This window comes from Crocodylus porosus, unplaced genomic scaffold, assembly GCF_001723895.1.
Source record: "Crocodylus porosus isolate Cpor-Errol unplaced genomic scaffold, CroPor_comp1, whole genome shotgun sequence".
NCBI lineage: Eukaryota > Metazoa > Chordata > Crocodylia > Crocodylidae > Crocodylus > Crocodylus porosus.
The window spans coordinates 122,029,352-122,055,317 of NW_017728886.1; the positions used below are offsets into that span (position 1 = coordinate 122,029,352).

The following is a 25,966-nucleotide window of genomic DNA, read 5'->3' on the forward strand; positions in this document are numbered from 1 at the left end:
AACCAGCATTATGGTTATAGGTTAGGGGCTGACCCTCTCAGCAGCACAGAGGCAGAGAGATCTTGAAGTCATGATTGACTCCAGGATGAATATGAGTCACCAATGCGACGAAGCAATAGGCAGAGCCAACCGCACCCTGTCATGCATCAACAGGGGCATCCCTAACAGGTCCAGACAGGTCTTGCTCCCTCTCTATGCGGGGCTGGTCAGGCCGCAGCTGGAGTACTGTGTCCAGTTCTGGGAACCGCGTTTCAAGAAGGACGTGGAGAACCTGGAGAGGGTCCAGAGGAGGCCACTTGTATGGTTGGGGGCCTCCGTGGCCAGCCTGTGAGGAGAGGCTGAGGGACCTGAATCTCTTCAGTCTCTGCAAGAGGAGACTGAGGGGGGATTTTGTGGCTGCCTACAACCTTGCAGGGACTTGGGGAAAGTCTGTTCACCAGGGCCCCCCTTGGAGTCACCAGGAACAATGGCCACAAGCTGAGGGAGGATAGGTTTAGGTTGGATATTAGGAAGAACTACTTCCTGGTAAGGGTAGCCAGAGCCTGGAATAGGCTTCCCAGAGGGGTGGTGCTCTCAACTTCCCTGGAGAGCTTCAAGAGGAGACTGGATAGGCACCTGTCTTATGACCCCTGCCACCCCCAGTGCTCCTTCCTGCCCATGGCAGGGGGTTGAACTCGATGATCTGTCTAGGTCCCTTCCGACTTCATTGATTCTATGATTCTAAATCTGGCCTAATTTCTAACGTACCAATTCTGGCGCTCTGACTTCCAGTCCCGTACTCCTTTCATTTGCCAAATGTGGACTTTCTACAGTTCTAGTGGTGGTAGTTAAAACCCAGGAGTCTGCTACTTTCAGTCTTTCTTCCCCTTCTTTGCACCCCTTCTCTCACATTCATTTTTATAATGATTAAGAAACTCTTGCTTGTTTTCTGTGGTTGAGTTTAGAGGTAAGGGTACGTTTGCAAGGCCCAGTTGTTAACAACTGGGTTCTTGCTTCTTCTGGATAAATTGCCAGCTGTCAGTTAGAGCTCCTACCAAAGGCATGGAGGGTTTTGTGTAGAGTTGTGTATTGCTGGATGCTTGGCACGCACATTTCCCCAACTTTCCAACCACCCACTTCCCAAACACCAACATCTGATTCCACTGTCTGCAACACTGAAGGTACCAGATAGTTCTCACTTTGGATTTAATGCTGCATAGCTATCCTGTAAATCAGGGGCATCAAACTCAGGCCCATGGAGCCTTCCAAGCATACCTGCTTCAGCAGCTGCTGTACCCATTCTGGGACGTGCACTGTGTGTGGTGCAGATCCCAGAGCACCCAGAACAGGTGCCGGATGGGTGCGTTGCTCTCTCTTGCTGGACTGCGCTGCACATGACATCCACTCCAGCACCTCTGCATCTACGCTGCATGTGGTATGTTCTAGCTCCAGCCAGTCTGGGACCTGTGTGGCATGTGGTGCCTACAAGTGCTGTGGGCAGCATGGGTCCTGTATTACCTGGAGTGGGTACTGTGTGTAGAGCACATCCCAGAGCAAGTGTTACGTGGGGTGCAGTCTATCCAGGGCGGCCACCAGTACAGCTGCTGCTCTAGCCAAGCTGCACTGCACACAACATCCATTCCAGCTGCTTTGGCATGTGTATCACAGGCACACGCTGTGTCTCATGTGGGTCTCAGAGGCAGCATTGGGGCCAGGCGGTCTGGCTCTGCAGGTCATGTTTGACACCCCCACTGTAAATCATATAGGTAACTTTGTATGCATAGTGAGTTGAGTATAAATGACATCTGAACAGTGTTCTTAATACAGTTTCAGCATTTATATTGGAAATGTTCTAATGAGCAAAGCATTTTATGATCTTTCTGTGCTATACATGTGTGAATTAAAAGGACATGGCTAAAAATTGAATTGGTATAGCAACATTTTTGTAAGAAGAACCTTTTATGGGGCTTATAACCTCAGTATTGAGACTTAAAAAAACAAATGAACACCTAAAATACTTCAGACATGTCTAAACCACAATTTCATTTGCAGTGTTAGCTGTTTATGTGGTTCTAGTTTTACCCTGCATTCAAACTCTGAACTTTAGAGGATATATCATGCCTGATAAACCTGACAATTGATACTTCTCCTGTTAAGCCCGCAGTGTAGCTGCAACCACATTTCTTTTTCTGTAGACAGCTGGGATCATCAAGCAAACTGAATTGTTTTCACTCAGAAACTTACAAATTGACATAAATAAACGCTTGAGTTCATGAAGTGCTCCTTGTGAAAGCAACACTTGTAACACAAAATGATTTAATCTGCAGCGGATGCCTTTGAGTGGGAGGTAAAATGCTGTAATGATCCATGTTTTCAAAGCACTGAGTGCAAATAATAGTGCACTTAGAATTTTGCACTTAAGTATTTGTACATATATGGATGGATGGATAATGGTTGGATTGAGCACCTGTTGAAAATTTTATTCTAAATGTACAGTTACATTTACTTGCACAGAATTTACTGTATTTACTTGATTCTAAGATGAGGTTTTTTTCCCCCTCCATTTAACAAGAGGGGGAGCCCCCCATTTTAGAGGGGCTCCAGCCCAGACTTGAGGGTAGAGCCACAGCTTCTGCCTGCCCTCATGCCATGTCTCCCCTATTTGCCCTTCCCCTCCCCTTTGCTTACCCTTGCCTTGGTACTGACAGACTCCATCCCTATTCCAGCCTGGGGCATACAGCATAACCCCAGCCTAGCCCTAAAGCAGTAATGGCAGCAGGGGCAGGCAAGTGGTGGGGTGACAAGTGGCAGGGGCAAGCTGCTTGAACCGCCACACCTTACGGCCTCCCCCACTGCCTGCTCCCTTCCCACTGCTTTCCCCACTGCAATGGTGGGGGTAGTGAATTTAAGACCATCCTCCAATAATTAGATTTTATACATGGAAAAATAGAACACGTTTATACATTTTTCTATGTATAAAATCTAATGGGTAGGGCATCTTAAATACAAGGTTGTCTTGGATTTGGGTAAATACGGTATGTGGTTACTTTTGTAAAAGCATTTTACTCTGATGATCCTGATTCATAAGATTTTGCAGAATTACTTATATATAATGCCATATAGATGGATAGCCATATTTTCATGATTGGGTGCAAAATGAAAATCTTATGGAGTAATGGATGCTGAACTCTTGTGTAAAACTATTGATATCCTTTAGGTTAATCATGCATATGGCTGGCATGGAAGTAAAAGGGTTTGTTGTGTTGCATCCTGTGCTTTCATATCCAAAGTCAAATTGTTTTATATATTAGGTTAAAAACAAGAAGTTACAAGTGAAAGAGAGTTAAGTGAGAGAAACTTGCAGTGCAAAAATATTGTGTAATTATTTTGAATGTTTTGTATACTTTTATATAGATAAGGTGGGAGTGGGAAGGGGAGTGGTGAAAGGAGAGAGGGGTAAAAATGTAAACGTGGGACAGGGGAGGGGCAAAAGTGAAAATGAAAGACTATCGAAGTGTAAAAGACAACACTTCCAGGAAAAACTTCTTGACAGTTCTAAGTATGTGTGTTGTGGGACACTTCTTCATTTGCTTTCTTCCACTATTTTCAGTATAACTTGGAAATAGAAAAGGACCCTGTGGTTATTGTTGTCTCCACTACTGGAACTGGGGACCCTCCAGACACAGCACGCAAGTTTATTAAGAAAATTCAGAACAAGACCTTGCCAGCTGATTATTTTGCACACGTACGATATGCATTGTTAGGTAATGCAGTATTTCCAATAGTCCCCCTTCGAGTACTTGTTACTTGTTATCAGCAAATAGTGTGTCCATGTATATGGAATCTGCTTTTTTTTTTTTAAACCTCTTCTAAAATGTTAAATACACCTGTCTTATGCCATTCTTACATTATTAGCTGCTTCTGCACCTTTATTCTGGAGCAGAGTAGCACTAATTTGTCATGAAACTAACCAGACTTGAAATTGAATGTATGAAATGAATAACTTTATTTGTGTGTATGTGTGTGTTTGTTTTTTTTTTTATAACTGAACTGTAATCTAGGATGATTAAAACTTCTTTTGTCAGATTCTTCATTCACATTTCCGATGAGTTTTAAATCCCTTTAAAAATAAAATGGTTGCCTGGTTTCATGACTGTTTTGCCTACGGATGGTCACTAGTCATTTTTACATATGGGGGTAGGTGGACTGTAAAATATTTTTAAATTATCTTTTTAAACCTGATTAGTTATTTCAAGCTGAATGTGTCCCTTAATTTTTTGCAGTAGCCTTTTCCTTTTTAAGATTGATCTAGAAAATATATGGTTGGGAAAATATCTGTTTCCAAATTTGAAGTGGACTAAGTCAATTTTGGAGATGTTGGAGTGTAATAAAAAGTTTTGCTGTTTTTCTTGATTTGAAAATGCTTAATGCTCTTTTTATCATGTTATATTTCAACAGTAGTGATGCCTAGAAACATCAGACGGGGTTTATTAATTAAACTACGGTTAAAATTGTTAACACTTGTCAGTATCCTAATGTGAAAAAGTCTTAAAGAATATTGAAGTGTAAAAAGGAAACAATTCTGGAAATGCATAGCTAAGGTCATTTTAACAGCTTTAATTCTGCTGTTAAGAGTGCTGCCAACTTTTCAGTCTGTCAGGCTGAAGAATGCTGTTTCATCTGTAAATTCTAAAGCTTATTTTTAGCAATAAGAGGCTTTTAAGTGATGCAAGTAATATACAGCCATGGTCATTATGCTTGAAGAAGACACTGTACTTCTTACCTCTTGCAGATGGGGAGTTGAGTGTGAAACAGAACTTTTTATAACTGTTTTTTCATGCATAAGTATTTGACATTTTCAGCATTATGCTGCCCTTTGCTTTTATGACCTCTGCCTACAAGGCTTGCGTGCTTTAAATAATGTTGGCTCTTTCTCTGAACATGCTTCTTTAATTACATACATATATACATACATAATTAAAATGCATACCCCATCTGTGAATACTAGGGAATGAAATTCTTTAATTGATAATGAAAATGTATCTTTGAAATGAAGCCTTTCATGGCTGTTTCAAAGATAGAAGTGTGAAATAGCAGAGTGCAATTAAAAGGAGACATTCTCTGTGACCCTGGGCTGGATCTTTGCTCTGGCTGCTGAGACTAGGGTTGTAGGTCTTGTGGATGGATATGGTTTTTTTCCCCCTTAATATTTTTGATGGTTCCAAGGCAGAATGTTGGGGATAGATTAGTTCATTTGTGAATTTTCATATCTGTGTGATGTGGGTTTTTTTTTACTTACTTTGTCTCGTGTTTAATTTGACACCCCTACCCACGCTATTGTGCTTGTTCAGACTCATGAAGTCTGCCACCTAGTTTTATTTTTTAGTTGGTTCACGGGTTTGTGTTTTCTCTGACAACAGTTTATGATACCAGAACACCTAAAACATTGCCTGAAGATAGGGTCTGACATTTTTATGACAGCCACTGTTGCAGGAGAAACATGCTTGCCAAGTTCAGGATGTTAAGGTTTACATTGTAGTTTAGTGCAAACCCCAATTTTAAGTTGTGCGTGCATGGGCTTCATTTTATCTTGACTTACTTGCATGGCTGTGCATACACGCATGCACACGTCTGAGAAACTTAGTTTTTCACAGCCAGCGCTTAGGAAAATCTGTGCATCTGACTGGCTAATACAATCCCTCTTTCACATGGATTGTTCAGGTCTGGGAGATTCTGAGTATACATTCTTTTGTAATGGTGGGAAGATAGTTGATCGCCGACTTCAGGAACTCGGCTCCCAGCATTTCTATGAGACTGGACTGGCAGATGACTGTGTAGGGTAAGATCAGAAATATTTTGTGCTTTTCTTTTTCCCCCTGTTACAATAAATATGTCCTAGTAGCTGTGCACTCATCTGAAGTCAATGAGATTTACAGGTGCTTAGTACCATGCGGCATTGAGACTGGTCCAGGCTAGAAGGAAGGTACTTTTCTTCATGGGATTAGACTGGGCTGGTTTTTTTTCCAAAGTTCTGCTCAACTCTCATGGAAGCTGACAGAGCTCAGCCCTCTCTTCTTAGATACTGATGTGCTCAGCCTTCTAGTCAGTGTACTATAGGTGAAGGAACTGTTATCAGTGTCCACTGTGTACCAAAGAAAAATCATTCTTATAAATAGAAAGCCATCCCAATTCCACTGTCTGAAATAGGTAACCAAAATAGGTAAAGTAATGTAATTTCTATTTAGTGTATGGGTGGAAACAGGTGTCACCTTTGTGCTGTCATACAAATTTTATTTATGGTGGCACAAGCAAACAGATGTCCATACCCCTCACCTTACACAAAGCCCCAAAATTAGTGGCTGCAACAAAGGTGGTAATGGTTTCTGTTGCTTTATTGTGATAGATGGCTGTTTGCTTTATGGAGTGAGCATGCATGAAGTCCAGAACTGAACATGCTTTCTAGCTGCCTTAGGCAGGCACTCCTGCAGCTTGAGAGGCCGATCCTGTGCAGCCTGGGCATTTCCATGCAGGATTAGGCTCCAGGAGAGCCTGCTCAGCTTTTCCCACACACCCTGGGCAATATCTGGAGTTCTTCTTTGTAAGCAGCAAGCCCAGGCTTTCTTTGCTTATAGAGGCATGATCTGGGGGAGGGGGGGAGGCTCCAAGGCACAGTTTTAAGCAGGAAAAGCCAGGCTTCCCTGCCTGGAGATGCACTCTGGTGGTTGCCCAGGGCATATCTCTGCAAGCACAAACCCTGGCTTTCCCCTCTTACAGAGGGGAATGCTCTGAACCACTGATGGATAAGTGGGGATCATGTCGCCTGTTGTCCCACAGGATTGTGTCCCTGGTCAGTGGAGGACAGTGGGCGCTCTTTGTTTCTCCCAATGAAATAGATCAGCTGTGGTGGGACATGATTAGCCACAGCTGATCTGCTTCATTTGGTGACATCTGTTTATAGCCTGCATCTTCCGTGCTTTTAGAGCAGCAGGATTAGTTTGAACACATCCTGAAATTACTTCTGTATTTTTTCTCTCTTCCACAAGATGGCCCACTCATTTCATTTTCCCTTGTGTCCTTTAGAGATAGGTGGTTGCCCAGTGACAAAACAGCTCCTTTCCTGTTTCTCTGTCCTCTATGGCATGTGAGGCCAGAGCTTTGGTTTAGCTGTTTCAAAATACTGAAATTTTTCATTGGCTCTGTATAACAGGGTTCAGGACAAAATCAAACAGGCAGACATCACTATAAATCTAAGACTCTCACTCATTATTTAAAACAAACTTCTAGTCATATCTGTAGTTTGTAATAAACTGCTGAAAGTTACATATGTAACAGAGTTTAAGATGTAACTAGAAAATGTTTCCTCATACGAGAATACAGGTTGGGTAGTAGGCATATCATGTAGTGAAAAATACGACGTGAAATGTCAATTGTTAAGGAGAACATTAACTTTGTTGGGAAAGTCATATGTGGGGGAAGAGGCAGTAAACAACCACCTTGGGTACCTAATGGAAAACAACAAGTGGCGTTGATGCTTTCGGTCTTTTATTCTTAAGAATTAGTAGTGTATTTACTAATCTTTTCCCCTTGTTTACATTGTTCTTTTCAGTTTGGAGCTAGTAGTTGATCCATGGATTGATGGACTTTGGCTTGCCCTGACACAAGCAACTGTATCGCTGAAAGAGAAAGAAATCATGAGCAACAACCTCAGAACTGTTTCTAAAGGTGTCTGTGCAGTGACTATAGATCCAACCACATCAGAGACACCGAGCTTAGTTTCTGAAATACAGCATTTGAAGCTAGAAGACTCAGGAGTGAGGAGTCCTGATATTTCATCACACAAAGCAGCTAATGGTCATTTTGTAGCTTCTAGTCAAGGCTCTGAACCTTCACTTATACACTCAGTCCCTCCTCTCTCCCAGTCTGCTCTTAACATTCCTGTTCTGCCACCAGAGTATATAGATGTGCAGTTTCAAGAGAGTACTGACAAGGTAAGACCTTGCAATTGGATGATATGTGCTAATATGTCATAATCAAAGGAAGTTTGCACTTGTATTCCTACAGATAATTGGGAGAAATGACCACATTTCCAAGTGCGTTTCTGAAGAGTAGGTTTTTCATAAAGTCTTACAAGTTAGAAATGTCAAGATCTATTTGTAGGTAGATTCTAAAATTATTCAATTTCAAGGATGGTGACCTAACGCTATAATTTATGTAAGGCAGGAGACAAATTACTAATATGCTCTAAGAAAATGGAATTAAAATGTCAGGAAACACAAAACTTTAGTTACAGGGATTGTCAGAAGTTTTTGTCTTATGAAAGCTCCTTCCCATTGAAAGCATTGTAGTCCAGTTTTCATTTGGATTGCAGTACTTTACAAATGTCCTAAAAGTGTGGGGAAAAAAAAAAGAGCTCAAACAGCGTATTCAGTAACAATGCTAAACTTGCTACCATGCAAACATCATAAGAATTGCGCTATTGCAAATAGAAAAATAAATTGTTGAATAACAGATAGAAATTAGGGGTGCACTGATAAAGATTTTTTTGGCCAATACCAATGGCCAATTATTAACCAGCCATATTGACTGATACCGATCCCATTGCTGATATGCAGCCCAGTAGTTTGGAGAGCAGCGTCTGACTGATAGGTCTTTTGGGGGAAGGGACATGGGGGGGGGCATAGATCGAGGCCACCACAGTGAGGGAGGGAGTGGGGCTGGGGCAGGGGCAGGGGCTACATAGGGTGGGGTGGAGTGCAGGATGGACCATTGGATGGTTTGTCTGACTGGCACGAGCGGGTGGGGAGGAGGAGCAGCTCCTGCAGCTGTGTGCACCCCGGGAGGGGGCATGGGAGCCATGTGCCCCCTCAGATCTGTGCTCGGGATAAGGGTGTGCTGCCTGCTGCAGACTTGGGGTTGAGGGCTGTGGTGGCTTCTTCCTAGTGGGGGGGCCTAGGGTCAGGCTGTGCTTGGGATAGGTGGAATAGGTGGTGGCTGTGTTGGAAGGAGAGGGCTTACAGGGGAGAGGGAGGCTACAGCCACCCCATAATTCACTGTAGCCCCACTCCTAGCACCTCTGCTGCCAGTCCAGCACCCCTGCCAGGAAGAGACCAGTGTAGAACCCGGGCCTCAAGCCTGTAGCAGGCAGCCCACTGTCCCCCTGCACACAGATCCAGGGAACACATGTCCTCCATGCCTCCCCTGGGGCTGCATGCAGTGGTAGGAGCTGCGCCCCTTGGATGAGCCATCCGTGGCTCTCCCTCCCCTCACCATGCCCCGCCATGGCTTTGCAGTGCATGCCCCAGCCCCACTCCCTCCTTCACCATGGAGGCTTCTATCTGCACCCCCTCCCCCCACAGACTTACCGGCCAAATGCCGTTCTCCAAGCTGCTGGGCTGCATTCCTGGCCACCTGTATGCTGCAGCTGCGCACACGCATATGGCATTTATTGGCAATATTATTGGCATGTCCGTCAAAAAGGCCCGATTTCCAATAATGTCAATTTTTCCTTTTATCAGTGCCAGTATGATATGGACCAATATATTATTGCACCTCTGCTAGAAATAGCCTGTTAGTGTCTAACATACAACATGTTTTTATTCTGAATCCGTATTAAATGATAGCATGTTATTAAAAAAAAGTGCTTTCATTCCCTCCCCCCCCCCAGTTCATAGACTTATAAAGCCCACAGTGGATTGGCAAATGCAACACAAAAAATGTTTTGACAGTTTGCTTAAATGGTGGACTTCTTGGTTTACTTTTTCTGTTGGTTTCAGAAAATATTGGTAGCCTTGAAGAGTGAACTCCCCTTAGTTAAAATTTTGAAATCATGTTTGAATGCAGAGTTTGAGAGGTTTGTTATAATTCCTCTTTAAAAATGTCAATTTGATAGTTATCTTTATTCCTACAGCTTGTTGATGAACACTTCTCTGCACTTCTGGCACCTGTAGCAAGACAGCTTTCAGTATTGTCAGAAGGACTGCAGTTGAACTAACCAAGAAATAAAAAATACATTAACACATTATTTTTTTAGACCTCAGTTTAACTCTTCCTACAGGTAGGGCAAGAACTTTCTTAGCCAGCCAAGGAGCTTTGCCAGTTGATTTGGTATTTAGTCTGGGGAAATGTTACATTCTTAGCATTAAAGGGTCAAAGTCTTCTATAGGCTTTACAGCTATGTCTGGACTATTGCTTAGGTTTCATGCCTTTTTGGGGGGCGGAGATTCTCTGTTTTTCCTCTGAAGATATAAAAACGTGTGTGGGTGTGGCAAACATATAATCTGAATTTGTTAATAAAAACTTTTGTAATTCTAAATATTTAAAACTATGAGAACGTGAGGCTTGTTTTTAGGTCTCCAGCTCCTGCTGAAGTTTTTGTTTTGGATTTGCAAGCTAAACACTACCATGTTGAAACTCGGTCATAGAGAGTCCCCATCTAGAAGGCAAGGCCTGAGCACATGCTTTGCCAGCACTGAATTCAGTAAAGAGCACAGCAGCTATAACCTCTTATATTAAAAAATGTATCTCAAGGAGACAGAAGTAGTGCCCTGTTTTTATACCTAGCAGTTCAGAGGGCTTGCACAGAAAGCAGGAGAATGTCCTAACTGTTACACAGGACAAAGAAGTTGGACCACTGTGGCTCCAAGCATTGCAAGATTCTTAAACGGGAAAGAACAAGCGGAAGAGAGGGTCACTCCATGGCCTGGTAATGAGGTCACTCCCTTGGGAAAGGAGAGGTGAGGGTCCCCAGTCCTTACTTCCCAACTCTGCCTTCTACATTTTATCCTGTGACCATTTCATGCAGTCATGGTAGCTGCTACTTTTTTAAAGAAAAACGAGCCAGTATCCCAAACCCAAATGACTGACTTAGGTACTTTATTTCCAGGATGAAGTTTCAGGCTGTGATTCTCAGTCTTATTTAGATGCCAAACTCAAGGCCAGAGTAGATATTGAAGTCTGGGGAAGAAGTGGGGTTTCAGACAGAGCCCCTTTTGCACTTCCTGTTGCTGCCCTGAGCATCCCTTTGTTCAGCATGCTGGGTTTTGTGAATCCTTTGCGAGAAGCCTGACTTCTTTCCCATTGAACATAGGCACTGCACTTGGGTTTGTGACCTTCACTTCCTGAGCTAGGTACCTAAAAGTTAGGTGTGGCAACACTGCGCTTTGCTGTGCAGAACACCCTTTGTGCACTACTTTTTGGGATCCCAAGTCATTTATTTATTTATCAGACCAGTCCAGCAGATACTCACACATTCACTCATATGGACTATCTGCAAGAATTCTGCAGTGTGCATACTTATTTTAATGCTTTGACAGGAGTTCACCCCTAATATTAAAAATCTTTTTAGTAAGTCTGAGACCTCCAGCTGAGTGTAGCCATTTGAAATGCAGTAGCAGAGTCCCCCTAGAGTCTCCTAATTTCAGATCTTGCCTGAGCAAACTGAAATGGATGCCAAGTGATCCCAGGACCATATATCTGTGTAAGATCAAATACAGTTTTCTTTAGTGCTGTTTTACATGAGGATAGCTAGGGTCTTTGAGCAACTGGATCCTCTAGATCCCATCTTGTCCTTTCCAAACCCTCTGCCTACCCATTTTCTGAGATCTCATATTGCAACAACCACCCCTTTCCTAGGTGTGGGTAAGATGTGGGGTTTGTCAGGAAGGGGGTGGGGGTCAGGTTTACTGGTGGTTTTTGGGAGTGTGGGGGAGGGGTTGGGTATAGTGGGATGTCCATGTGGCAGTCCCCCTCCCCAATCCCCTCGTTGCCACACAGCCTTCGCTGCTGGTGGCAGCAGTGGCAGGCCCACTCAGAGGGAGCCCCCCAGAAGTGCATGGCTTTGGATAAGTGCCAGGCCAGGAGCTGCACATGACAGAAGGGAGCAGGGCCAGGCCAGCCAGGTTCATCATGCAGGGCTCCATGTGGCTCGCGTGCAGCTCCTGGGACTAGGTCAAAGCTGTGCACCCCCAAGGGAAGCCTTGTGCAAGGGAGCTAGCAGCTTGGGCATGCTTCCTGCCAGCATGAGCTCCCAGGACTTAGCGAGGGTGGCAGGGAGCAGGGCTGAACTGGCCCACCTCCCATCATGCAGGGCTCCCAGCGGAGTCCCAGGAGCTGAATGTGGCAGAAGGGAGCGAGGCTTCATCATGTGTGGCTTCCCCACCCCCTTGGCAAGCGTCTCCAGCTGAGTCCTGGGAGCTTCATGTGAGCTGCGGGGAGCTCCATAAGGTAGTTGGGCTGGCCTGGGCCCCATGCTCCTGCCAACCCAGGCTCTGTGCTCCCACCAGCTGTGGACTCCATGCTCCCACACCCACTGCAGTTCCCTCCCTGGCTCCAGCTCCTGGAGACCTACTGCATCCAGGATCTAAATTCTGATCCTCTGTGTTTACTCTTCTTAGATACAAATACAACTGTTTTTAAAGCTTACCATTTAAACCGCCTGTAGCAATAGCCCTAGCAGCATGCTAGATAGCTAGGTTTCAGATCCTTGAAAGTTTTTACCATGTGTTGTATTCATACTTCCTGCATTCCTAAGCTGTGGTGGTATAACTCCTTTTCTCAAAAAGGTTTTGATGCAATTGCTGCTGTTAACACTGGCTTTGTATAAAACACCTCTTCAAAAAAGAAGCTGTCGTATCTGCATTCAAGATCTACTTCAGCTATGATTTGTTTCATGCACCTGTTCCTAATCAGGCACGATTGAAAAATAAATACTGTGGGGAAATGCTATGTGCATATAGAGAGTGCAGTTTATTCAGCAGTTTGGCATTTCCTATGTAGGACAATTATTAAATACAAAAAGATCACCCCCACCATTGTGCTTTGTTTCATTTACACATGTTGTAATGGGCTGCTACCCAGTTGGTCATGTTCCTTCAGTTTTTTTTTTTTATGTCCTTGTTTTCAGGATCCCAGCTTGACCTCACTAATTTCGGAGGGAGCAGTCTTTGAGGTTCCAGTGACTAAAGCAGTTCAGCTCACTAAGGAGGCTGCAGTAAAAACAGCATTGCTGCTAGAACTTGATATTTCAGTAAGTTGGTGGTTTTCTTCTCAGCTGGTGGAAACAAAGAGTAGAAAACTTTGGCTGGGAAAAAAAGTAATGTTGTTTACTTGTTTTTGAAATAACTAATACATCCTCTTTCTACAGTGGTTTGTCATCCAGAGCCCCATTCACTCATTGGAAGGTATAGCTCCACATAAGCTAAAAGTTAATGGAGATGTCATAGAAGAACCTCACATTGCTGCTTTGCATGCTGAATTCATTAACATTGCCTTCTTGGGAAAATGTGATAAGAGGAAGGGGTTAAAGACACCGAGATGTGGGGCATGAGGGAAAGAGGATGCTAAAAGAAATGAACCAGAGACCAGTTTGTTTGTATACAGTTTTGAGCATGCCCTGGAAAGCAGGGGTGACAGTTGTGGTAGGCATTCAACAGCCTGACTGGCACAGCGTAAAACGTTAAAGGAAACGGGTTTCCCAAGTAATGTATGTGAAAGAAAAGTTGCAAGGAATTCCTACATTCTAATCCTGACTCTAGCAGTGATTTGCTTTGTGTAACACCATTTCCCTGGTTGTAAAAACAGAATAAGACTCCCTTTAATCGGAGAAGGATAGTGCTTGTAGGCTGTTTTGAAGATGGAAAGCTAAATATTGTTATATTCATAGCCTTTAAACAAAAGTGACTTTCTACTGGGCAGTTCTTCCAACATGCTCCATACAACCAACCTATAGAATTCTATTGCAAAGATATCCTTGTTTATTTGGGTCTGTAGCTAACCCTAGGGGGCTTTGCTTGTATTCTTTTCATTAGGCAGTTTCTTTGGCCACCATTTGATTATCTTAAATTGTTAACAGTCAGTTGTTTTTAGTTATTTGTTCTCAGACAGGTAGGCACCCATGGTAGCATGTGCATTTACTCTTGTATGTGCATGGCTTACACATATATCCCGGAGATTGGAACTCTTGAGTCAGGTTGTTTTGTTTTAGGTGCATCTTACAACTCACCAACAACTAAAATATTTTGGTTTCCACATTGCCTGTGTATATACACATGCTTTGGATATTGTCCGCTGGATTTCCATCAATTAACATCTTGCATCTTAGTTAGCTTAGGGGAATCTAGCACAGTAGTCCTAATACTTTTTTTTAGACTCATGGCACCCCTTAGAAAATGCCAGCTCTTGTTTTTGACTATAGAAAAATAATAGTGTTCTGCTGCTGCACAGAACTCAGAGAGACTAGAGCTGTGGATTTCTGTTTGACATCTCTGGGTTGGTCTTATGAATCATATTTACAAACCTAACTGTGATAACACTGTATGGGTGCTGTGGTACACTGGTTGAGAGTCACTGGTTTGGCACCTCTGATTTATATTTTGAGATCTGAGCTTACCTGTAATTTTCACTGAGTTTTAATCTTACTGTTAATTTGCTGAACCAGCTATTTTCCTTTTAGTGATAGCCACATTTCTGTAAGTATTTGGTTCACTATATAGATTCAGTGTTAATTCATGTCATAAGAAAACAATATGTAACTAATTAATTAATCATTTAATTAAAATACCTTCTCCCCCCAATTATAGTGCTTAACAAGGCTTCTCAGATACTTGAAAAGCACTAAGGCTAGTCAGAGACAAGATCTCCTAATTAGCAAGCTTTTAAACTTGAAAGTAAACTTTTAAGTATTTATTACATCTTGGTACATCAGAAATCTAAGCACCAGTGCTAGGTAGAAAAAAATCATGACTTTAAGTTAATACATTTTATTCATACTTGTAATAGTCTTAACTAGCAATATTTTTGGTAGAAGTGAGGAAGGCATAGGGCATGATCTCTGACCAGTTTTACAGAGGTGAATTCTTATTTTAAAACAGAAAACATCATTTTGCTATCAGCCTGGAGATGCCTTCTGTGTAATATGCCCCAACAATGCTAGTGAGGTGGAAGAACTTTTTCTCAGCTTGGGTCTTTCAGGAAAGGAAGACTGCTTTGTTTGTTTAAAGATTAAGGATGGCACTAAAAAGAAAGGTAAAGTATGATGCTTATTTTTCCCTTTAAAACCTCATTAGAACTTCAGAGCTTTGAATTTTCTAGGTTGATTATTATTTTATCCGAATGTTAGGGTGCCTTAATCATTTTACGTTAGGGTCCTGTAAGCAACATGGGTGCAGAGGGGACTCGCGACATTGATTGATTTTTTACTAGCCATCTATTAATGATTTTGGAGCCTGTTCCAGAAATGGTCACTGTAATCTAAGATTGCATTTGCAGTTCATAATTCTGCAAATGCAATCTTACATTCTGTGGTTATTACAGCCAGTAAACAGTGAAACTTAAGCTTAATTTGCCCATATTCTTAATAAAAATAGGAATAAATTTTCTGAAGTGGTAATAGAAATAAATAATTTGCCTGATCCCACCCAAGTATAGCAGCTTTTTTGCTTCACTGCTGGTGTGAACAGACAGTGAAGATGCTATGTTGTACCTATTGGTGGATTCACCTGTGGCCAGGAAATCCCTGGGTGTCATAGAAGGGGGACAGTCACATATAGTTCAACTGAGCCACAGCTTGAGGCCTCAAGATGTTGTCTTCCTGTTCACTTAACTGATTTCACACCCCACAGGATGAGTTGGTCCTTCCTAGTCATGCCTGAAACCTGCTTGTAGGCTGGGGAAAGTAGCCTTAACGTTCAGCTGCCCAGTCTGCCATTGCCATTACTATATTTGCATCAGTAAGAAATATGCTATCATTATATCGTGAGTTGTTAATTAAGCACCTTTCACAAAGACTAAATTCAGTACTACCCAAGGGAAAAGCAGGTCCAGGGTCATGATCCTTCCCCTATATGCAGCATTGGTCAGGCCACAGTTGGAGTACTGCGTCCAGTTCTGGGCTCCACACTTCAAGATGTGGATGTGGCCAGCATCGATAGGATCCAGAGGAGGGCCACTTGCATGGTCAAGGGGCAGTGGGGCAGGCGCCATGAGGAGAGGCTAAAGGGCCTGAACCTATTCAGCCTCCACAAGGGAAGGCTGAGAGGGGATCTGGTGGCCATTTACAAACTCATCATGGGGGACGAAGGAGAATTGGGGGAGGCTCTGTTTCCCCAGGCATCACCTGGGGTTACTAGGAATAACGGCCACAAATTGTTAGAGTTCAGGCTGGATATCAGGAGACGTTACAGTTAAGGTTACCAGGTACTAGACTGAGCTCCCAAGTGAGGTGGTACTCCTACCTTGAGGGTCTTCAAGAGGAGGCTGGACAGATATTTGGCTGGGGTGATATGACCGTGGCTCTCATTCCTGCCCGGGGCAGAGGGTTGGACCTGATGATCTGTTTAGGTCCCTTCCAACCCTAAGCACTATGAAACTATGAAAAAAGTTAAACTATGCTATGTTTGTGCAGCAGTTAGAAATGCAGTCTTTTATTTATCTATGAAATGCTACACACGCTATAGATGTAGATAAATAGTAAATAGGAAAGGAGAGCTATACTATTTCCTAGTGAATAGAGTATTAGACCGGAGCGGTGTTAAATTCCTGACTTTGCAACTGGCTTAGTAATCAGGAGCAAGTCATTTCACTTTTCTGTGACTTAATTTCTATCTGTAAAATGGGGATAGTAATACAGGCTTTCTTTGAAAGCAGTGCAGTATCTACTGATAAAGCACTATATGAGAGTTGGGTATTATTATAATCCCACTTTGTTTATTATTTGGACGTGCACATAAGAGAGATCCCGTGCCTGAACATATGAGCTATTAAAATTGCTTTTAGGGTTAAAGAGAATTAAGTTGGGTTTTTTTGGTAGCTTCTTTTATTAGGCCAAATGTATAGTTAGGAGGCAGACTAGACAAGATTTCAGGCAAAATGCCCTTTTCACGTCTGGAAAAGAAACAAATCATGCTAAATACCAGATACAACAATGTCATGTTTAACTCTATTATGTACATGGAAATAGTCACTTAAAGAAGTGGAAGAGGGCTGTAAATCTTTGGGGCAAAGAAATTATCAAAAATAGATAAAACCAGGACAGTAGAAATGGCTGTATCTAATTATGTAAAAGGATAAAACCATTCAAAAGGGTAGAAGTTCATTTATTACTCATAGACTACAGGGAGGTTAGCAGAGGAAGCAGGTAAATTGGTAATGAGACATAAAACTATTGTCTCTGTTTAGTCAATGGTCTTAGAGTCCAGTAAAGTTATGAATGTTTGTTTTCAGGTCCGTCTGTCCCCGTCTGTCTCCCATCTATCTAAGGTCTACTGTGGCAATGTGGTCTAGGTGGGCAGAACTTTGCATCTAAATCAGTGTGTGCTCATAAAGAGCTTTCCACTGGAGTAGATTTAGGCTCTAGTCCTGCAAAGTGTATTAATGCCTATCTACACGCATTTTCAGTGTTGTTTCCTCTGACTCACCTTGAATAAATATCCTAGTTAAGCGTTGTCTGCATGTTTTTGAAGCAGGGTTGGGAGGGAGCAGAGCAGGGACAGTGTCATTATCTGTAATACAGTCTGGTCTGCATCTGGATTTTGGTCTGAATTACAGGCATGAGATAATACAACTGGAAGTTCCCAAGCCCTATTAGTTCCTTCTGGACTTGTTCCAAAGCTGGTCCTAAAGTCACAGATAGACCCAGGCAATAGTAGTGTGACTGCTGTAGGACCTAGAATACCAGAAGTTTCCCTTGAAGTATAGCTTTAGGGCCTTTGTGAAGGTGAACTGCCATACCTGCAGACCTGAGGGCTTGACTTAAAGGTTTAAGCCTTGAGTCTCCACTCCCATACCAGAACCCTTTAACTGGAGTGCAGCAATGCGTCTAACATATTGGCTGGCTTGTCACGGGGTACTGTCTACTGTTTATATTAGAATCATAGAAAATGAGGGCTGGAAGGGACCCCAGGAGATCAGCTAGTCCAGTGGTTCTTGATCTTTTTTTGTACCAGGACCCATTTTGTAAGCATTGGCCAGTCCCACCCCAGTGTTCTTCACTCTTGATCCACTGCCCCCTGCCCCTAGGCAATTATTTTGGGCGGAGGGCTGCTTACTGAGTTTTGGCAAGCCACGGAGGGCTGCATGATAGGCAGCCAGGGGCAGATAAATATTAATTTTCTAATTTTTTTTAGGGTCCTGTAGGCTGGATAGAATGGCCTGGCAGGCCACATCCAGCCCCTAGGCCCAAGCCCCCAGTGTGTGGGGCAGGGGGAGGGTTGTAGGGCATGGGGTCTGGTTATTTCCAAGAGCCCCTTGCAGGCTGGAACTCTGCCAGCCTGCAAGGAAAAAAAGTTTCCCACATTTTTTTCCTTTAAGGGAGAATCCATTTTTAAAGTTTATGGATCCATTTTTAAAGTTTGTCTGCAACCCTTTAATATATTCTTGCAACCTACTATTGGGTTGCAACCCGCAGATTGAGAAATGCTGATCTAGTCTACCACCCTGCCCAAAGCAAGATCATCCCCGACTAGCTCATCCCAGCCAAAGCTTTGTCTACCTGGGTCTTAAACTTCTAAGGATAGAGATTCCACAGCTTGTCTGGGTAGTCTGTTCCAGTGGTTTACTACTCTCCTACTGAGAATGTTGGCTCAACCAGCCACTGCTACTACAATTGCTCTCTGTAGTTCATATGGTGCTTTTGCTATGTGGCGACTCTCACTAGAGCTAGTCTAAATAGAGTGGAATTAACTACATGGCAGAGTTAGCTCAAGTTTATCTACTGTGACCACGACTTGGTGTTAGAGGTTGAGTTAGGGTCACAGCTTTTATAATCCACAGCTATACTAATTCCTCCTGCCATCCTGGAGAATACAAAGAAAAACTTATTTGTGGAGAACTTCAGATGCTGCTTCTGTGGAAGAGGTGATAATAAGCCCCCAGGAATCTATCTGTAAAGGCCATAGTGATGTTGTGTTTAACATACCTCATTTATTTTATTTCACACCCCTCTAATAAGCTTTAGTAATAGTATTTATTTGAGAATATTGTTTAGCTGTAAAGTTGATAATTCCCTGGTGAACATAATGCTGAATATGGAATAGGGATTAGCTGTCTGATATTTCTTTAAAAAAACAAAACAAGTTATAAAACTGTTTCTGGCTGTAAATTTTAACTGTTTTTCTTTTGTCTCTCCATGCAAAACAGGAGCAGCTATGCCACAGCATATACCTGACAGAAGCACTTTGAAATTTATTCTCACCTGGTGTTTGGAAATAAGAGCAGTTCCCAAAAAGGTTGGTATATCTCACTTTTCTGTTTCTTAGGAAATGTCTTGGTAGTTTTTTAACATAACCAAATTGTACAGCTGCACATCAGTTCTTGTCTATTTTCTAACAGCTGTCCTATTTCTTGGTGTAAAAACCCTGATCAGTTAGTAATTACAAACTTTGTTATGCAAAAATCTAGAACCATTGGTTCAGAGATGATGCCTTTTATTAGACCAACTGAGAAAATGCAAAAAAAAAATACTTTGTTTCTGCATGCTTTTGGGCTCCCATGCCCTTTCTTCAGGTTCAGGGAAAGTTCAAGATGGCAAAAAGTCTCCATATGTAGGAAATAAGCTTCGTTTTTTCCCAGAGAAAGCTGAAGCTGGATATCTGTCCCTCTGGGTCCATGAGAGTGTCTTTGTGAGGTGCTCTTTGTCTCATGGATCCAGAGGGACAGATGTCCAGCTTCAGCTTCCTCTGGGAAAAAATGAAGCTTGTTTCCTACATATGGGGACTTTTTGCTATCTTGAATTTTCCATGAGCCTAATGAAGGGCGTGGGAGCCCAAAAGCACGCAGAAAAAAATATTTTTTTTATTTTCTCAGTTGGTCTAATAGAAGGCATCATCTCTGAACAAAGAGTTCTAGATTTTGGCATTTCTTTTTGTCTCAGACCAACATGGCTACCAAATACACCCCTCCACCTTTACACATTTTTTTTAAGGAAGGTTCCCCTGCTTAGCATAATCACTTTTACTATGGGATTTACATGAGACAAATGCAGGCTAGTTTCTGACATTGTTACTCACATTCACCAGTACCTTACTTGTTGAGTGTTCCATTGGAATAATAGAATGAAGTCATGGAATATAATTGCATCTCTTCTTAGGGGTGTGACAGGAACAGGCCCTGCATAGGTCACAGAAGCCAACCTTCTAGCACAAGATATCCTTTGCTTGTTATGGCATCTTCAGTGCTGAGGGGTTGCACTGTTCATACAACACACATCTTTTTTTAATGTTAGTAATCATTGTTCTTTCATTTTTGTCATAACCTTGAAAAATGCAGATTTTGCAGCTGAGCCAGGGCAGTTGGGATATCTGATTTTTTTACAACCAGTGAAAGCGACTTTCCTCCTACTGGGTGCATAAAAATACCTGGAAGTTTTGTTTGTTGCAGCAGAATTATGCGTAGGAGAATATTAAATGAAATCAGGTTTTAAAAGTGTTTGGTAGAGGATCCACTAGATGTCATTATTACACAACATCCCACAGAAAGCGAACCTTTCAATTGACATAACCTTTAAAAACTGCATTTAACAGTTTTTCAAAATATGTCTCAACAATGATAGTAAGTACAGCAGTGGTTAGGGAATACCACCCAAGACAGTTTTTATAACCCATCTGTTTTATAGCTTATTCAATATACAACATGCTCTTTGTAACTTTATAGGCAAAACTGCTATATTATCTGGAGGTTTGGCAACAGGATGTAATTTAAGTAAGCTCAAAGTAGTCTTTGTGAAGAATACAGTCTCTGATTACATTTTGATGTTTTGGGTCACCTGTTTCTTTTTATGTACTATGTGTATTTTTAACATGGTTATACTTGTTACAGTCTCAAAATTATTTTAAATGCAATTTCCATGGTATCATTCAATATACTGTTTATTCTCCCTTAAGAAAAGCTCAGTGATAGTAAGTGGGCACACAAAATAAACTACCAGAAGTGTATTTACACTGTTTAGTGAATACTATGCATAATACTGCATGCACCAGCACTCAGAGGTGTGTGCATGGTGTCTTCTGTCTCTGCTTCTGTAATTCAGCAGCAGTGCTTTACCTCTGCTTGTGTGTATGTTTATGGTGTTTGCTAACAAGTGCAACCTATGGGCAAGAGATTAAACCTTAAATCCACCAACAAGCAGGTTTTTAAGACATTTTAGGTTATTTGCTATTTACTCCTCCTACAACTGAAACAGACTGGATTTTGTGACCTACCAGATTGTCCCATACACTGGGGGAGGTAGCCAATAAATTGAAATAAACTTACCTTTTCACAGGAGGTGAAAATGTGTGTCAGGTTATAAATCGCCTATCTATCCATTAACCTACAGGGTGCCCCTGCAGGCAATCCAAAGTGTTCCCAGACAGTTCAGCACACCTCCCCACAAAACCTAATGAAAACACAAACAGATTTATCCAAATTAAACTACCTCTGTCTCCCCAACAGGCATTTTTACGGGCCCTTGTAGAGTACACCAGCAATACAGGAGAAAAACGAAGGCTTCAGGAGCTTTGCAGCAAACAAGGAGCTTCTGACTATAATCGCTTTATCAGAGAGCAAGATGTCTGCTTGTTGGATTTACTTCATACCTTTCCAACTTGCAAACCTCCATTTAACCTCTTAATAGGTAAGTGGGTGATCTCAGCTTAACTGAGTTTGATTTCTGGAAAATGCAGCAGCATAAATGTTATTTGAGAGAAAGGAGGAAACTGTTTGTGTTATAAGTATTTATATTACTGAAGAATCAGTGGTGAGCAAACTAGAGTTAAAATTGGGGAGCAGAGTTTCAGTTAAATAGTATTTGGTCCCAGATACTGTAGATCTTTAGGCAGGTGCTTAATGTTATACATAAATATTTTACCCTTTGACTTCGGCTCACTCCTGTACAAAACACTAAGCACTAGTTGCATGCAGGATCTGGACCTTTGTGATTAAACTGGTTCCACAATAGGTAAAATTATGGAAGGCCTGTTTTCCATTTGCCTGTTTTCTGCTTCTTTGTATGGCCTTACTTTATATTTGCCTCTTTCCAGTGCAACTGTTGGAAAAGTATGATTTTTCAAGCAAATTGTTTCAAAATATAAGATTATTTCCTTTTAAAAAGTACTCCATTAGGGGTGTGGAGAAGAAAGCATGTTTGCCAAAAGTAGAAAAGCTACAATAGACGGAGAAAAGAATCTAAGATGAAAACAGGTTTTTTAGATCATTTTTAAGTTTGCATCCCTCTTACGATTCTGATGACCCAAGACCACTCATCTCTTGACTGCTTTTATTAACCCATAGCTTTTATTAACCTGGGTGGCTTTTATTAACCTGGGTGGTGACATTTGCATGTGGTGGTGAGACCTTGCTATCAGGACAATGCAGAGCAAATTAAAAATGGTCTTAATTCAAAACTACTTATCAGAAAACTGATTGGGAATTTTTAAAACTCTTAACCCACATTGGTGGAAAAACAATGCACAATTGCACTTGGACAGCAAAGTCACTTGATGTTGCAGTCCCCAGAAATGTTTATGATTTCACATTCAGACAAAATTGTACTGTTTGCTGCTGTCAGATTGTTACTGCTCATCTGATGGCAAATGCATTCAGTCAAAAGGTACTTGGCAAGACCTAAAATGTATTGCTGTAGGGTACCCAACCCTTACTGTACCCAGTAGATGTGTTATCCTGGGAAAGATAGTCACCATTGTGGGAGGTTATGTAACCTATCTGACTTTGGCATGCATCAGGTTTAAGTGGGATGCCCGATTTTGCTCACACCTGGCCTATTTCATGTTCTTGCTGCTATAAGACTCCTCAGAGAAGCCGTACAAAAGTGCAGACGACACATCAGTCAGTCCAGTTGTACTGCATGTGTCTTGTTTGGCTTTAGCTATGCCAGCATTTTCTCTTTTGCCAACCTATTGTGGCCATTTTCTACCACCCTGATCAAGTGGGTTTACTGCTACTTTACCACAGTGGACCCTTTTTCTAGGGTACAGTGTGCACTCTCAAGGATTTCTGCAGCGATTTTAGGCCAGTATAAGCCATTGTCTTGAAGGCTGAGCTACTGCCAGATGTAACTTCCTACGTTTTTTTAACCTTTCAAATGGAAAAAAAGAATGGTTGACTCTGTTGGTTTATGTCTAACTGTAGTGTGAACTCTAGGAGAAGTTTGCAGGGTGTTTCTATTTGAGCAATGTATTCAGACCTTTCTGACTGGAGGTGATTTAGGGTCCTGAGTGTTCCATGGAATAGATTTAGATTTGACTGTGTGTTTGCTAAAGTGTAGCCCTCCTTCTTTGGCTTTCTTACAGCACTGCTGTACTGTAAGATAAAGTAAAATCCATAGTCGGTGTGCACATGTAACTGTTGAAATTGTGCATCTCATACCAGAAGCAAACAAGAATCTTTTGGGAGAGCGGGGTGTGGTACTCCAATTCCACTAATGGTTCCTTGAAATGGTGTGAGCGTTCTGGTTGGAGTGCCAGGATTGTTCATAGTCTCTGTGATGCAGGGGTGGAGAGGGGGAGGCTCCCACATGAAATATTATGCTGCCTTCTAAGTTGGAGCGAAAACCTCAAGTCTTACCTCTTTTAATAGCTTTGATCAATATTTCTATGTATTTCGTACATCCCTTGTTACTAACCTCAGGCCCCATAAACTACCCAAAGCAAGTTTCATTCCCTCCCATTTTACATGAAAGAAAATTAATGTTGTACAATATCACTTTGGAGGGAAGTGGGACTACGATCTAGGTTTCTTGTACGTCAAAATAAAGCTTATCTACACGTAAACAAATTAGGCATGTTCACTTCACTGTAGTTACAATAGCACAGAAGCGAATCCTCATACAGTGTTTGACCATACACTTTGTACCCAAGAGAGCAATGAAGGCCTACTTTAACACAAACACATTAGGGTATAAACCCGGGTGATATGCTTTGAGGTAATGTTCAAAAGCAAACGTGTTTCATTGTGCAGATACGTTAATCCCTTGTGGGTTTTCAAAGAATGAAGATTTAGTGGTCAGAACAGGAGCCTGTAAGGCTTACTAATCAACTCCTGTAATTTTCTGAAAGTTAAGTGGGGACTGGAGAAAAACACTGGTAATTTAAAATTTCTTTGTCAGTCTACAGTATTATCAAACAGGAGGAAATTTGCTTAATAAAATTATTTCTGACCTGACATTGAAGTAAACAATAACTGATATGTGCATATTTTAATTTTCAGAGCATCTTCCTAAACTACAAGCCAGACCCTATTCAGCTTCAAGGTACTGAGATACTTAAATTGATCTTTTTCTTTGTAATTTAAGCTCCTTTTTTCTTTTCTTGGGGGGGGGGAAGTGTTCTTTCCCTGTAGGTCTAGTTGAGCTGCTAAGGAGAGACTGGAAAAGGCAAATTTGTGGGTAGGGAAGTTGCAAGTGGTACATACAGAGGAGAAGTAAGTAGGAATGAATGAGGTGGGGGGAGGCACAAATGAGTTGAAGGTAGAAGAGAAGGATGAATGTGATGACAGTCGGGCAAAAAAATGGTGGAGAGATTGAACTAAATAAGGAGTAACAAATAAATGGAAGGAAATGGAGAGGAGAGAAAAAAGAGGGAACATGATTAAATCTAGAGTAAAGAGAAACACTGAGAAAGGAGAGAGGAAGTATCGACAAGAGAGAGCAGGCAGAAAATAAAACAGATTGAAAAAACAGACAAATGTTGAGGAGACAAAGTTTGTTTTGTTTTTTGAGAATATTGCAGTTACTAAAAATATATACATGGGATGTTTGTCTGTACATCAGGCATCGTTGTTTTGAATCTGATAAATAAAATTCCACTATGACTTCCCTTTACGGGTCAGTCAAATGGTATTGCCCAGGCAGTTTGCACTGTCCAACACAACCCTGAGTTAGTGTGCAGGTAACTGCAAATTGTAGCCCGTGGAAAGATACTGACTTGAGTGAAATTTGGATTGGGTGCCAAATGAAGTTAATGAGAGGTGCCGTGGCTCCCACCTGGATAATATTTTTTTTGTTGTCATTGCAGCTCCAACTTATTTCAACCAGGAAAACTGCACTTTGTTTTTAATATCGTGGAGTTTCCCTCCTGCCCAGCACGACCAGTTTTGCGGAAAGGGGTGTGTACAGGCTGGCTTGCTGACTTAGTTACACCGGTGCTTCAGCCAAGTGAAAGCACTCAGCATTCCAGCGCAGGAAAATCCTCAGCTCTAAAGGTACCGAAACAATGTCAGAAATGTTGCGGTTTTAAAGAATGTTGGAATTGGAATGTGCAATTCTGGAGGAAAGATGGCTTCCTTATTCACTGCTGCGATCTGTTGTTCATATGTTTCGAGAATGGCAATATGATCCCCCGTTGTGCAGTCCAGTCCTCATTAGACACTTCTCCTTCTCTACATAAGCACTGTGTTGGAGTGAATTGATAGGAATAGAAACTTTCTGGAGATGGACCAGAACCCCAGACCCCAGCCCTGATTACTCTTCTGATGGCTAGGGACGTTTGGAACCAGATCTAAATTTGCACCTTGGGCTACTGGTTTGCTTCTGCTGATATTTAGAAGAAGGTCTGTGTAAATTTGGGTAGGGTGGACTACAGCAGCGGTAGACACTCGTGGTGTGGATGGTCTTGATTTTGATTATGCATGCTTTATTTTGTCTTGGCTCAGCCTGTTTCCAAAGCCCAGAGAACTGGATTAAAATCCCTTCAACTCTTCTAGAATAAGAGCTTCCATATAGGGAGTTAATCAGCAATAAGTATTCCAGAGCAATTTTCCATGTAGACCAACACTAATCCTCACCTGGAAGTTACAGGCACGCTTCAAATAATTACAGTGGGAATTATATGTGCTTATTAACAACAAAGTTATCCCACTGGAAAAGCCTATTTTACAATCCAGATGTGAAAGGCCAGTTTTCTCTGCTGATGTGAATTGGTGTGATCTGTTGGCTTCAGTGGAACCATACCAGTTTATACCAGCAAAGAATCATTTGTGTGAGCATTGTGAGTCCATGTTG

At 41.9% G+C, this 25,966-nt stretch overlaps 1 protein-coding gene and 1 long non-coding RNA gene across 4 annotated transcripts in view; one reads left to right on the forward strand and one right to left on the reverse strand.

Annotated features, from left to right (window-relative positions):
- The window catches only part of MTRR (5-methyltetrahydrofolate-homocysteine methyltransferase reductase), a 55,135-nt gene that overhangs the window by 9,220 nt on the left and 19,949 nt on the right, over nucleotides 1-25,966 (forward strand). For all 3 annotated transcript variants that reach the window (XM_019541407.1, XM_019541416.1, XM_019541397.1), the window contains 9 exons: nucleotides 3,590-3,743; nucleotides 5,701-5,818; nucleotides 7,586-7,967; nucleotides 12,881-13,003; nucleotides 14,847-15,000; nucleotides 19,111-19,199; nucleotides 21,403-21,583; nucleotides 24,175-24,217; nucleotides 24,981-25,167. In XM_019541407.1, the coding sequence (XP_019396952.1) occupies nucleotides 3,590-3,743; nucleotides 5,701-5,818; nucleotides 7,586-7,967; nucleotides 12,881-13,003; nucleotides 14,847-15,000; nucleotides 19,111-19,199; nucleotides 21,403-21,583; nucleotides 24,175-24,217; nucleotides 24,981-25,167 (1,431 nt within the window). The remainder of the gene's footprint in view (nucleotides 1-3,589; nucleotides 3,744-5,700; nucleotides 5,819-7,585; nucleotides 7,968-12,880; nucleotides 13,004-14,846; nucleotides 15,001-19,110; nucleotides 19,200-21,402; nucleotides 21,584-24,174; nucleotides 24,218-24,980; nucleotides 25,168-25,966) is intronic.
- Nucleotides 1-25,966, reverse strand: part of LOC109314316 — a 30,809-nt gene that overhangs the window by 1,486 nt on the left and 3,357 nt on the right. The window lies entirely within an intron of this gene.